The sequence below is a fragment of the Puntigrus tetrazona genome, chromosome 19 (assembly GCF_018831695.1).
Source record: "Puntigrus tetrazona isolate hp1 chromosome 19, ASM1883169v1, whole genome shotgun sequence".
In the NCBI taxonomy this organism is placed as follows: Eukaryota; Metazoa; Chordata; class Actinopteri; order Cypriniformes; family Cyprinidae; genus Puntigrus; species Puntigrus tetrazona.
Window position 1 is genome coordinate 3,744,954 of NC_056717.1, and position 14,833 is coordinate 3,759,786.

Genomic DNA, 14,833 nt, shown 5'->3' on the forward strand with positions numbered 1-14,833 from the left:
ACATATATGGAGAGTGCATTTAAACATCTTCAGCTTTTTCTTATTTGTTACTGACCCAACGGTATTACAATCTGTAAGCCTTATTATACTACAGCACATCTACAGTGTTAGTGTGTCTTGTGCAATTGGTCTGATATTTATATAGGAATGTAAAGACCGTATGAGACCTGAACGCACACTAATATCTAATACTAATATCACACTTGGCATCTCATATGTCTTTAATAACTTTGGAGGACATGAGCCTCACTTTAACTATCAGATGATCTAAGCGCTCCCATTAATTAATCAAGTATAAAAAAGTTTATAATGAAACAAATGATTGGATTTTATATTGATTTATATGGAATTTTAAGGTGATATAATTGCATATTATTCTTAAAAGTAATTGAGCTCAGACGTAGTTTCTGTTTTCATTCGAAACCGATGCAGAAATTCAAATAAAGCAGCACGTCGATGGTTGTGTCAACGTTTCCCTCTGGATGAAGCGAAGAGGATGTTCAAAGGTCTTTTTATGTTTATTTAATAGCATCCTGAAGCTTGGGGCTCAACATGTAATGATGCACAACAGCACATTATGCAGATAAAAAGGTCTAACCTTCAGTATACATCCTCCTGAAGCGCTTCAGCCCAGCCCTTATGAAGAGACGTACAGCTTTTAAAAGCATTTTTAAAATAAGGACTTCCAATATATTTGAGATGCAACTTCAACGTAAGTTAAAAGTCAGCGTTAGTATTATATCCTTACAACTTTCTAAATATGCATACACACATACTTTGTGTTCTAAACAAAGTATGTGTACGTGCATATTTTTGAAATGCATTAAAATTGTTATGCACATCAAACTTTGCACACTTTATTTTGCATAATGCACAGCGATTCGTTTTAATTACCTGGACGTATCGTTCTAAATAAATGTATTTCAAAATTTGCAACTAGTACACATTTAATACACTTCTGTCTTTTTTCATAAGGTTTTTATGAAAAAAAAAACAAACAAAAAAACTAGAAAGCTCAATCCTGGACAGAAAGTTCATGACATTTGCCGCTTCACCTCAGCTGTAGTTTGTGAATGTGCATAACCTTTAAGCTCAGCAAATAACACAACTGCAGCTACTAATGAATTAAAAAAGTCAGCCATTAGAGATAATGAAGGTGGCAGGATATCAGGAAAACCTGTCAGGGAGATATTTCACCCCCGAAATCAAAAGCGAATCATTTTAGTTCATTAACATTATTATTATTGCATTATATCAATAAAAATTAAGCACACTTTGCAGCACAAAATGTAATGACGATTCTCAGCAGACTCACTTTACTGCAATGCCGGGTGTTTTATAACAGAACGAAAAATCTTTATTGTCATGAAAATAACGTCACATCTTATGCAAAGCATCTAATGTTTCGCTCACGGATTCAGATGAGAAGCGTCCCCTCGTTTGCCTGATAATATATAGCCTTGTTAGAATATTGCCTCTCACTCAAAGTCCAAATACGCTCATTGTCTGAACTGGTGATTCACTGAGGAGAGTCAACAGACCCGTGAGACTCTCTGAGGAACATAAAAGCCTCATTCACCTGAAGTTCCATCAAATGCTTTCTCCTACCTTTCTCTTTTTCGCTTTCTCTCCCGTCTGAGTCATATTTGCAGACAATGTGTTCAGAGCTCCTTTCCAGAAGTAACCTCATGGGTATAGGGCGCCACGCTAGGCTTCTGGAAGGAAAATCTCGTTCGTTTTCTCTATAGGGACGTAAGCCTTTAAAGACGCAGAAGATGCTTTTGAGTTCTGAGATTTAGAGAGATGACGTGTTTCTGTGAAAGTCATTGGGGTTTGACCTTCATTAGAAGAGAAAGTCGTAGAAATTGATAGAATAATTCCCAGAAAAGAAAAACACTCTTAAAGATAAAGGTTCTAATGCTTTTATATGAAAATGAATATGATGAAAAAGACACAAAAGTACTAAACACAACGCTTTTTTCATTAATTTTTTTACTCATATACAGACATGTATTTTAGATTTTTTAGAAGCAAGACACATCCCATATAGAGAGGTTGTATTGTGATATCAGAATTAAAATATCAAGCATTTTAGAAGAGAATACAGATTTTTGCATCATATCAAACAAGCTTTTTTTTAAATATAAATTGTGATATATTTCAAAAATATTGAGATATGTACAAATATGCCTGTATATCTTTGTCCATAGTCACATTAGTCTCTCTGTTTAGGACGGTGTGTCCTCTTCACAATAAAGGGATAGTTCAGCCAAAAATTCTGAACACGTCGTCCCAAACCTGTAAGACCTCCGTTTATCTTCAGAACACGCAAAAAAAGATATTTTTGATGCTTTCCGTCCATAGACAGCAATGCAACCGACACGTCTAAGGCCCAAAAAGGTAGTAAGGACAGCATTAAAGTAGTCATGTGACATCAGTGTCGACTGTAATTTTACAAAGCTGCAAGAATACGTTTTGTTTGCAAAGAAGACACAAGAGTACCGCATGTGTGTGGAACATCCATCACTCTCAGTTCATCTTCTGCATATTCTGGTTCAATTAATTAAAACTGGGGCAAAAAATCCTTGAAATCTTTAGACCTGTTTATGAAAACTTTATGCACAATGAAGGTCTTATAGATTAGGAATGACATGATGGTTAGTAATTACAGTGCCCCTATTATGGGCAATCATTTGTGCATTGTAAATGTTCCATGAATCTTAAAGGTTCTTCTGGAACCATCAGTGCCAATAAAGGACTTAAATTACACCTTATTAACCGCAAGGCACAAATCACGCAATATACGCCTTATTATGTGTCTTATTCCACTCCTCTCCTCGCTGCAGCGTCTGCACTCATCTAGCTTGAAGGCGGGGTGAGGAACATCTCAAACGAGCCTATACTGTCATTTTTTTTATTCACGGATATTTATAATGCTGCATGCAGTCATGCAAAGTAAAGCTTGCAAAAGGTGTCATAGTAGAACCATGTTTGGTTCTCCAAGGAACCTTTTAGTTAAAAGAACCATTTTTTCATGTGTTATTTTAAATTTGCAATAATCACGCAATAAAAGGTCACGTTTCCTGCTATAAAGAACCTTTTGTGGAATGAAATTGTTCTGTGGATGTTACGGGTTCTTTATGGAACCAGTGCGCAGGATGAGTTTGTTCCCTCGTGAATAAACTACAGGCCTGTACCTTCTTTTTTAATTCAATGTTATGATTTGCTTCGTTCCAGAGATGGTTTGTTTATTTTATAGATCTTTACTGAAGAATGTGTTGATGCCAATGCAGAAAATTAATCGGAAGAATAATCAAGGATACCGAAAAAGTCCTATGACTTAATGCACTTTGGAGGTTGTATAACTACTGTATATGTAACTACATATCAACTATAACAGTCTTGCAATGGTACTTACAGTCAGTTCGATTATCCGTTGTCCATCAAAGTAAAGTGTTGCCAGATATTAAAATAACATGTCTCTTTTTTTTTTTTTTTCATCCATTCAGCTGATCTCCGGTTCTGACGGTAATGATGCTAAGCTACAGCTAACGTGCTACTGTTTAACTCTAGGGGAGATAGATTATTTTAAACAGACAAAATTGCCAGGTTGTTTTAAACCAACTTTGAATCAGATATGGACTAACGCAACTCTTGGGTTAAAATTGTAATGAAAAAACTGAACACAGCAGTCAGGTTAGTCCACATCTGACACATAGCTGGTTTGAAACATCCCAGCGTTTCTAGCCAGAAGCACTTTTTTAAGTAAAAAAATGGCTGATTTGTTTATTACCTACATGCAGCTTGATGATTACTTCAATTACATGTGGATTATTGTGACACCAGCTGACGGCACCCATGCTAATACTCTAATGACTGCTAGCTGACATTTAGTTACAAGCGAAGTACTTACAGTTAGTAAAATGTCCGAAGTGGTCTATATCACACTAAAGCATTAGCAAACTTAGCTCTTTATGTATAAAACAGCTCAAAAACCCACCCCTGATACCTCTAATACTTAGTGTGGTGCAAGCAGGTTGTACTTAAATACACAATTCACGTGAATTCATATGAATTAGCTACTAACTCGCCAAAACATAAACTAGCTCCGAATCAGCATGTGCGTTGTCACACCTGGATCCCATTGACTGGCCGCACACAAGCCAACGAGACCGTGCCTCTGGGACCCGAGCAGTAAAAAACAATTACACCCAGGCCGTTTATACAACCCTCCCGCTAACATCCTGAACACACACATATAAACAAACTCAAACAGCACGCTCTGACCCAAAGCGCTCGGTTACATGACGTATTGTTCAAAACTATAATCCACTTTAAAATACAGCGACCTGCAGTTCAAAAACTCTGCATCTGGCTGCATTTAGCGCGGAGAGGTGTTGTTTTTAACACACTTCTGCGACATGTTTAAGGTGCCGAGAGGACCTTTGAAACTGCGCGAGCTTTTGCTAAACTTTGTTAATGCACTGCAGATGCTGAGGGTGGCTAATAACCCTGTGCCAGAGGAGAATTTGTCTGGTAAAGAGCTAGCTGCAACGCCGTGCCAATTTATCTGAGATGAAGGGCACGGTCTAAGATTGCCATGAATCTCAACGACTCTGCCAAACATAATGTCTGCATAATTGTTGGCAAAGACAGCATGAGCAAGATAAACCTAGGCGGATAGGGGTATATATATATATATAAATATATACATCAATCTAATCGTCAGTAGGAAATATCAGTTTTTTCCAGACACTCATTTCGCATTTTACCATTAACTGTAATAATCACTGGGATGTTCGCCTGGAAAGATATGAAATAACAAAACAAACTGAGACGCGTCAACATCTTGAAGATGCTTCAAGAAACCTCCCTGAGAAACTATGCCGAAGTACACCGAGGGCTGCTATAAACGCAAAGAATGCACACACCAAATGTTGCTTTGATTTAATTAATATACTTTAATTAAAGAAAGCATGAAACATTTATCAGTACTGTAGCTTTAGGTTATACAGATAACTTTCTGAACGGATCAATGTCTTGTAATACTACTACTACTATTACTACTACTTCTTATAATGATGATGATAATAATAATAATAATAATAAATCTTTTTTTTACCACATTGTTACACTTGTGATATTCCCTGTCCACCTACCAGCCAATTTTTCATTATGCCATAATATTAAAACATAAATTCTTTAAATAATTTTCTTTTTGAAATTGAATGTCCTCGGTTTTTAGGGAATATTGCCATAATTAACCATTCTTTTCACTCAAACAATTACGTGCATAAGATTAGATCAATCATATATATATATATATATATATATATATATATATATATATATATATATATATATATATATATATATATATATATATATATATATGATTGCCCTCATATCTACTGTGCAGCAAAATGTCATCCAGTCCACACTGAAGTCATATATATCGGCAAAATCAGTAATGTTGTCATTGTTTGAAACATCATATTCAAATTTGCACAGAGACAAATATCAGTTCTGTTTTTTAGTCCTCCTCCTCTCCACCTACACACAACTCTTCCTCATTGAAGTTTTTGGCAAAAAAAGAAGGCCTGGGTCTTGCCTGCTAGCTTTACAAGCTGTTAGAATCGCAGAAGCCATCTTGTAAATGACCAATTAAATGAGAAGAGATCACGAGAGACTGCATACCTGCCCGGAAGGAGCCATAAAACCTAATAAGGGGGGGAAAAGTTGGCCCCTGACGAAAACACTGCTGAGGATAATTACAGAAGGGGAATTTCTCTTCCCCTCCTCCATCACAGACACTCACTGAACCAAACCCACCAAACTTTGGTCTGCTTTTTTTCCTCTGGGTTTTACATTCATCAGTCTGGAAGACGGTCACATGAGAAATACGTTGGAACTCAGTAAGGTTGAGGTATAGCGTATTTTTTGGAAAAATGTCAATAAATGTATAAGAGATGGTTATTAGCTGGTTATTGACTGGTTGCTATTTAGCTTTTTTCACAGGACAACACTTCAACACTTTATTTTAAAGAGTCGTAATGCAGACTAATTACCTAATTATGTACTTAGTAGTAGCTGCTGTACTTATCATGTAACTAAGTTATAGAGCAGCCTGTAATTAGTTTGTAACTATGTAGATTTAATATACAGCTACTGTTGTACATATATAATTACACTGTCTACTTGTACACTTACAGTAAGTACAGTGTTGATGCTTTTTATTTGAAGTGGCTTATAATGTTCTGTAATTGTAATGCAATTACAAATGTGTTACATTTATTTTAATGCAAGCTATATAAGGTGTGCAGTACAGATACACATGAAGTACAGTCTTGATACACTTCTAAGTATCTTATGTCTATAATTATGTTGTATAAAGTCTGCAACACATATGCGACCATCTTTTGGTTACATAAGTCGCTGTGTAACAGACTCAGTCTGTAGCTGACTTTCACATCTACATAATTACATAATTGCTGTTTCATAACTTAGTTACATGATAAATACATTCTTTCATGTAAGTAAAATGGCTACTACTGAGTACTAGGTAATTACTCTTTATAATGGACACCTTCAAATAAAGTGTTGCCAAATATTCTATTTGGAATGCAATCAAAATTTGAAGTCAATTACACTTTCTGCGGTGCTAATTATTATTGTACTTTTTTTTCACGTAGCATCAATATTTTGGTAAATAACTACAGTTATAAAAATTAATTTATTTTTAAATATTATTTTTTTACAGATATTTTGAACACTTTTAATATAAGGACATTTTATAACATTCTATCATATTTTAGTGTTATTCTGTAATTTTTTTAATAGCTGCATGCATAATAGCATGTTATTGCGATCTGACAAATTTGTAAGACATACAAGTCCTGATTGTTTGAATATTTACATGGTAAAATTATTGGTTTGGGATTTACTTTCAACTTATTTTAACTCCATTCAAATAAAAGTAGCACATTTACTTAAATGTCAGTTTAAAAAATGTCAGTTTAATACTCAAATAATCGTTAATCTCCAACTAACTTTTACTATTTTTTATTAAAGTTGGGAAGTGAATTAAGTGTCACGTGAATTTGTGAAAAATCAATAAAAGCATCTACCTTTCCCTTTAAGGCCAATACATATCAATAAAATACAATGAATTTATTTAGATATTAATTCAGGTGTTGAACGATGAAGATACATTAGTTCACTTCCCAGAAGACACCTTGATATCAAATTGACCTCAAATATTAGCCCTGACTTGATCTGCATATTTGACCAGTTTCTTGACGTCGGTTTGATGTCTTTTTTAACATTAATTGCCCACTGGGTTATAATTAATGTTATAATGATTATCAGTGAAAAGTGATTACCCTGCTTTTTTTTAGTTACTTCTTAATTTAGAAATTGCTTCAAGAAAGGAATAGATTAAAAAGTGCTTTGCAAGTCACACTTCATTAATTCCTGCGTAAAAAAATGACATCCAGTTTTTACAATGAACACTGAAAACGATGCTCTTCACAGAAATCTTCAGTTCAGTCCAATGAGATGTTCTGTAAAACTTGTCTGAGCAACAGTTGGGAAAATAAATAACATAGCAAAAATAAATAAAAATAATTATAATAAAAAAAAAACATCTACAGTGGTGTGTATCATCTAGACCATCTGTGGTAAATAAACAGGGTTTAACACTGGTCTCAGAAAGTCACATATTTTACCCTTTTGACAATTTAGGGACTTAAGAGGTCTTAAATCACAAGGGAAAGTCTAAAATAGCATGCAATACAAAAATGTAAAAATTGTAAAAAATGTTTAAAAAACTTCCTCCGTATTTTTGTTTTGCTTTCTGAAACATTTAATCCTCAAGTCGACATACAGTTACTGAAGATAAAAAAATTAACAAAGCTAAGTGAGTTAAAAAGAACCAATATTTGTTAATGGCGTACGAAACATATTTTTCACAGGAAACAAGTAAATGATGTTCCGGTTCATTTAAACTGGAAAACAAGACAAAAAAATACAGAAAGAGAACATCACTTATTGTAATCTGAAATTACAAATTACAGAAGTTATTTCCATATTCTAGTATTTGGGAGCGGAGCTACTCAAGACATGTAATAAAATTACATTTAAAGCAACAGACATCAGAAACTTATCATATACTGAGGTTCATAGGTGATATGAATTTGAGTTTTGCTCTTGTCATTACATCCAATGTCTCCATCAATAAAAGTGACAAAATGCCCCAAAATAAACCTAGATTTACCTAGATTTCGCAGTGTAGAAATCGTAGAACGTAAAACGTAGAAATCTAAGAACAAAGTCCAGTGTGTGAACTTACATCAAATTCATTCTACATTTATATCTTAAAATAAATAGAATGCTGAAAAGTTTGAATGGAGTACAATACGTAGCTAAATTAATTTCTGAAAGTTAGGTAGAAAAAAAAAAAACCAGAATGTCTGAGTAGTCTAATATCAATAAAAGCACCTTGGAAATATAAAAGCAAACCTTTTTCACGCTGCTTTCATCCATCATCACTGAATCAGACCTTGCTTTTAAGGCCGTATGGCAGAGTGGTTACAAACATCAAACATCCATAATCTTGCCCAAACTGTACACATCTAACAAAGAGCATGGATGAGGTTTGCTCAATCATCTTACGTCTCTCTGCACTTTAAATAACAGGGATTCCTGCCCATAACCTTTACTCGTAGAACTTAACAAGTTAAATTACTTTTACCAGTTGAGGTTTATTTAAAATGGCAAAAGTAAAGTTAATAGCTTTTGATAACTGTATTTCTAGGCTTTGGCCAAAGTATATCAAAAACATGCTGCACGACTAATCTCTGTGACTATGTATGGTTAAAGGATACAAGAAAAAAAAAAACCAATTAGTCAGTGTTCAAATAGATCAGTAGACCAATCAGAATGCAGTATGTGAATATTACAACATTATTGTTTGTGCAATATCGAATGTCCTTGTAAAACATATTTCTCACCTCTATTCTGTAACCTTCGTATACACAATTCCTTTTATTTTTATGAAAGAGATGAAAATGCCATATGATGGATCAGTATATATAAAAATTGTGAATTGTGAGCATATGAGTGTCCATCGATGGAGAAAGGATCTTTTGGCTATAGCATCTACCAGCAGGGGTAAAAAATGCTGCAGATAAAAAGCCACACCTTGACCCCCTAATGCTACCTTGAATCAACTTAAAATCACGGACAGCAAACAGACGCTTACAGTTAAAGTGGTTTTGTTTTGCCTTTTATTTGCAACACAGGCATGGGATTCAGTTCAAAGGTGGTGTAAAGGATCTGATCGGTCAGTCAGACTGTGAATATTGCTCAGTATACATTGAGAACGCACGGCAAATAACACAGCGTACCAGAAACAGGCTACACGGACGAAACAGAGACAGGGTGACTGCCTTGTTTTTGTAAACAGAGTGAAGTTACACATTCTCACTGCAAAGAGGAGGGGCTCGGTCCAGCTCCGCCCTTTAAAGGGAAAGCAATTATGTACCCGCATTAGTGCATGCAAAAACACTGATCACCTTATTTAATGAAGCCAGGAGGGCACTGCGCCCTCGTCATCGATGCTTCTGTTTCACTGCCGGCAGACAGAGATGGAAGAAAGGTGAAATACAAGAAGAACAGATACTCGGGGAAACCATAGACGAAAGATTTACAGACACTCCAATTGAGGTTGCTTTACCTCAATCATATAAATGAACTCTAATGGACAATCCAATAGTAGACACGCAGTTAGATTTTTTGGTCAAATAACCAGCATTCTCCATTTTTGGCCCTTGTGACTATCAAAACCAGAGCAGTGCTTTTTGGCTGACCTGAATTCGGAAGTCAAAAATGTGTTTACTTTGAATCTAGTCACTGCTGAGGTCTTCGTTTATTCTGCCTCGCAGGTTAAGCAATGCTGCTTGACGTGTCCTAGCAACAAGCAGGGCAACAATCACAAACGGATCCCTCCGAATGGGATCCATCCAATCAACTATGACATCACGAGCTTTTTAGCACATTCCCATGACTGTAAAATACCTCCGTCCCCAGCTTCCTTCAGGACGTGGGCTTATATCTCCACAGCGTCAAGGGCAGCAGGCGATGCAATTCCATACACCGCAAATCTCCGAATAAGCTAGTTACCAAAACTAGTCAGGTGAGATAAATGGCTAGGTCTTGGAAATGAGCAAATTAGTTGGCCTCAAGGGATTCCAAAAACTGTGCAAAGAATATCCCCTGGAAACTTGCACTTTTTTGTTGTTTGGGTAATTCCAAGTGTATATGCTATATAAGGCTCCTTCCGATCTGCCAAGCCATTGACCTTGAAGTAATGATTAAACCTCGTCTCACTGAAAGGGACCTGAGCCATAGCTTTTGTTCAGCTGCAAGCACTGCTGCTCAAGCTGGTCCAGTAGCTTGTCCACAGAGTCCTCCTTGTTCTCCAGCTTGAGATACTTTCTGGCACTTCCGAGGTCCAGCCGAGGCCAGCTGCGGTGCCTCTGCTCTTCCACAGGTATAAGGTCAAGGCTTGTAACGTGAGACATGTTCACGCACACCTCTGAGCTGGACTGCCTCGGGAGCAGTCTATGGTGACCCGACAAAGACAAGGACCTGTCCTCTGGATGCACCAGGTCCCTGGATGGTAAGTGAGGTTTAGTCCTGTGGCTCATGCTGTAGGAACGTCTGGGTGGGATGGAGAAGATCTCCAAGTCCTCCCCACCCAGTGTGGACATCGAGGATGCGGTCATACAGTTGCTTAGTCCAAAGTGACCTTCCCGTCGCAGATCCAGTGCAGAGTTGGCCCCTCGTCCCTCCTTGCTGTCATTGCAGGAGTTGGAGGAGTGAATGGAGGGCGTGGAGGAAGAGTCCTGATGATAAAGGACATCGGTGTGCACCGTGTCTTGCTGCTGAACGCTGTCCTCCTCGTCCATGCTCTTCACCTGGAGCAGAGGCTCCGAACTGGACATTTCCTGCAGGCAGAGGATGTTCAGGTGGGCTGCAGGTAAACTGCTGACCCATTGGTAGTGGCTGGCGAGGGAGTTCACTTGCAAGAGGTCTGCCGAGGGCACGGCGGCAGAAACAGAGCAAATCACGCTCCGCATCTGCGCAAGAAGCATCTGCGTTTCCCTATCCCGATTCTCATAGAGTACCGTATTGGCACAGATAAGTATGAAGAGTCCCACTCCCATGATGACTGGTCCTAGTAGTTTCATCCTTTCGCTATGAACCAGACTTGCTGCAGACAACAGTCCTTTGGAGCCTAATCCCCATGCTGAAGCGCTTCCGGGGGATCCTTCCTCTGTCGTGTCCACTGTTGAACGATGAGCCCTGTACGGCCAGTAGCCTGCCACGGCAAGGGCGGTGCCAACAACAACTACCACTACCCCAAGCACCAGAAAGGCACCCGGCATGGAACGGATACGCAGCTTTCCTTGGATTACACCTTCTTTCTTTTTCCTGGAGTGAAGACTGAAACGTGGCAAGCGCTGGCGGGAAGGTGTGGCTGACGTCTGGCCGCGGGACTTCTGAGTCCTCATGGCATAGGCTGGTCTGTAATGGTCCCTAATGGGAGTCTGAAAAGGTGAAGAGGGAAAGGCGAGATGTTACAGTTGAGTGTCGACAATCATTCACCAGTGCATTCAAGTTTTACATCTTAATGTCTGCTTCGGATATGAAATATGTGCTACAACTACTATAACCTCTTGTTTACTGTAAATTGAAGCATTGATGCTAATGTTCCTGGGAGTTTTAGTGTCTTTATTCCTACCCAGACCTGTTTGTTATTATGGCTTCTATTAATATTTGATCCATAGGGGCTTGTCTTGTAGTAAATAATTTAAGAAAACAAGCACAGTGATTTCTACTTTACAGCCTGTAAAAAGCTCTTAATACATAGTAATAAATTAAAAGAATGGCTCAGGTTAAATACAAGTCAAGCTCTCGACTCATTGTGCTGTGTAAACAAATTAATGAAATGTACGAATAGCCCGTGGACTTTAATTGTATTTGCATAACTGTTTTTACAAACTGTTGGATGAGTTTGAAGTGAAATAAAAAGGAAAAAGTCTGGGAACATGTCTTGAATTTTGATGGAAAACTCAAAGATAAACAGCATAAAGAATCAACGATTTTTTTTTTCAATTTCAGAAACATAATGCAGCATGAGATTTTCAGAAATGTATACATAGAGTAACACCATTCTGATGGCGTACCACAAACAAATCATAAACTGTATTTAAATAAATCATATAGGCCCCAAATATACTTAGAAGTAAAGTGGCTGATGCTGTGTTTTATTGCAGCAAGAGCATTCCCAGTCCCTAAAACAATTTGTAAACTGTTGCATTAGTTTTAAGGCATGACATATTTCTTTAATACACTGACAGATAAACTACCCAGCTGGATTCCCAAAGGAGCTCCAGATATCAAACAAGCTTAGCTGATTTTAAGTCATTTCTTTACGTCGTTGATTTTAACTCGAAGAAGAAACAGGTGTGCAGGGGAAACCTTGCGCTCATTGCATTGACCGAGGCAAAAATAAATTAAACCCCTAAGAATTTTCTAAGAAAAGTCCTTGCCACTTTTGGCCGAGGAGGAATGTGGGGGGAAAAACAACAGTCCATAAATGAGAAATTATATGTGACTAATTCAATCTGGAATAACAAACGCTCCATTGGCAGAGGTTTCTCAACAACTCTGAAAATGTCATTTACAATTCCGCCAACTCACTTGGTTTGTTTAAACTCATGGGAAATGCTTTGAATGTTCTGCTGGAATACTTAAATCACAAAGAACTTGTAAGCAACATGTCAGTATTTCGAAAATACAAAGTGTATGACCAAACGTAAACACTGAGGTTATGACAAAATCTGTATAGAACAACAACAACAATAATAATATGCAATTTTGGCACTAATTCCCTAATTAAATCGTACTGCATCATAAACGACTGAACTTTTTCCTTTAGAACTATGCAAAGCAAAATGTAAATTAGAACGTAAAATGAGATGCACACAGAAAAACAATCTATAGTGCATGCATCTCGGAGCATATGTTTGGACTGATTCATCAAAAGGCTGGACTGATGAATTCCAGACCTCTTTTTTCCATTACCAAGTTCAGCTTTACTTTTAATGGCTGTTGACTCTGGTTTCCAAATGGGTGAAATTAATTATACAAGAGTATAAAATATAAACAGCAGATGCAGATCAATCGTTCAATCCGAAATTGTGCTGAATGTTTCAAATTACCGTTTTATTATTCGTGCAGATTATCATTTAAGCACCCAAGTCATCTCTTAGTAGACATGTTGACTTGAACTTTACTGTTGCATACATTCATGTCCGAACGCTAAAATATTCCTGCCATCACTGGCATAAAAATACACGTAATTGATTGTGACAGACTGATTTCCATGTCGCATGTAAAACGGGGAGAAAAAGGTCTATTCATAATCATTCTTGACATTTCGCTGTAAGCCTCATAAAACACGTTGTAGATGTAATATCACACACACAAATTACAAAAAAACTTTTTTCTTAATAAATTTGTGCATATCTTATATAATGCACCATATCAAATGTTCAAAAATGCACCAAATGCGGTCATATTTTGTTGGAGCCAATTCATTATAATTTCAGACACATTTCTGGCGGCTTCTCAAAGATTGACCAGCTTGTCCTAAAATGATTACAGACGCCAAAACATCTTTTTTTCTCTCTCTTAATAGGGGGATCAATCTCAAATTCATTCATTCTGCTCAATCTATGCCCCTCTCTGGAAAATCAAATGGAATTAAACAGCTCTGACATCACCATTTCTCGATTTGCGTCCAAACTTGAGATTAGACTCCATCAATAACATTACAGATCTATCGACCTCTAATAAGGTCAAGTCAGTATTGAAATTGGCGCTTTGGCGTTACTGGTCCCAAACGCATCAAAGGCGCCTCAATAGAGAACGCGTTCACTTGCCTTTGTTACGACGTATCGGTTCAGGGTTCCATCGTTCTACCGCGCTGGACACGCATGTTCGTGATGTTCTTCAACCGCTGCGAAGTTTCGCGGTGCTCCATCAATCCAGACGCGTGCGAAGTGCCGCGCGTCTCCCATGACAGCTCTTCCTCTCCAAAAGAGGACGGCAAAGGGTTAAAATGTCGGACTTTCTGAAGGCAGATAAGGTAAAGGTCGCTCCATCATCTGTAGCCGCCGTCTGTCCGTTCACCAGTGTCCACATTTCGCGTTCTCCCCTCAGGAAAGTGTTGAGGAGAGCGCCGCCTTCGACGAGGCTCAATGGAGCGACCAGACTTCGGTTCGCTTTCCATACAGTCAGGCAGAACACGTTACACAAACATTCAACAGGCTAGACCGCTCTCTTCGGGGGTTTAAAGAGTAAAAACGCTCAGAGCTTGGTGGTGGTTATGAATATAGGCGTTTGTAATGTAATGCTCAGCGAACATAAAGAGGAAAACTGTATGGAAAATCTGGCAAATATATTTAACGTATCAAACATCAGAGTTTTTTTTTTCTCTCTGAATGTTGGCGACATCTTGTGGAACCATTTTAACATTAAAAGGCGGGAAAATATTTTACTGAAAAAAATAAAATTAGTTAACTGAGGTCAAATGTTGTTTAAGTACCATTTCTCAAGCATACATTTGATTATTGAGAAACGTTAGCTCTGTTCTCATTGTTTTGGATATTCTTTTAGTTTCATTGAATGGTAAATAGCACACTAAAATCACCTTTTGTTTTCCATATTTGTACTGGTTTGGAAAGTCAATTTCCTTTTAAAC

General features: G+C 37.5%; 1 protein-coding gene across 1 annotated transcript; it reads right to left on the bottom strand.

Annotated features, from left to right (window-relative positions):
- Positions 1 to 9,270: 9,270 nt before the first annotated feature.
- On the bottom strand, positions 9,271 to 14,454 carry tmem200b (transmembrane protein 200B). The gene is made up of 2 exons (XM_043217088.1): positions 14,013 to 14,454; positions 9,271 to 11,612 (listed from the first exon to the last, which is right to left on the bottom strand). The coding sequence occupies exon 2, from the start codon at positions 11,574 to 11,576 to the stop codon at positions 10,386 to 10,388; it is 1,191 nt and encodes a 396-aa protein (XP_043073023.1). The 5' UTR covers positions 11,577 to 11,612; positions 14,013 to 14,454; the 3' UTR covers positions 9,271 to 10,385.
- Positions 14,455 to 14,833: the final 379 nt, after the last annotated feature.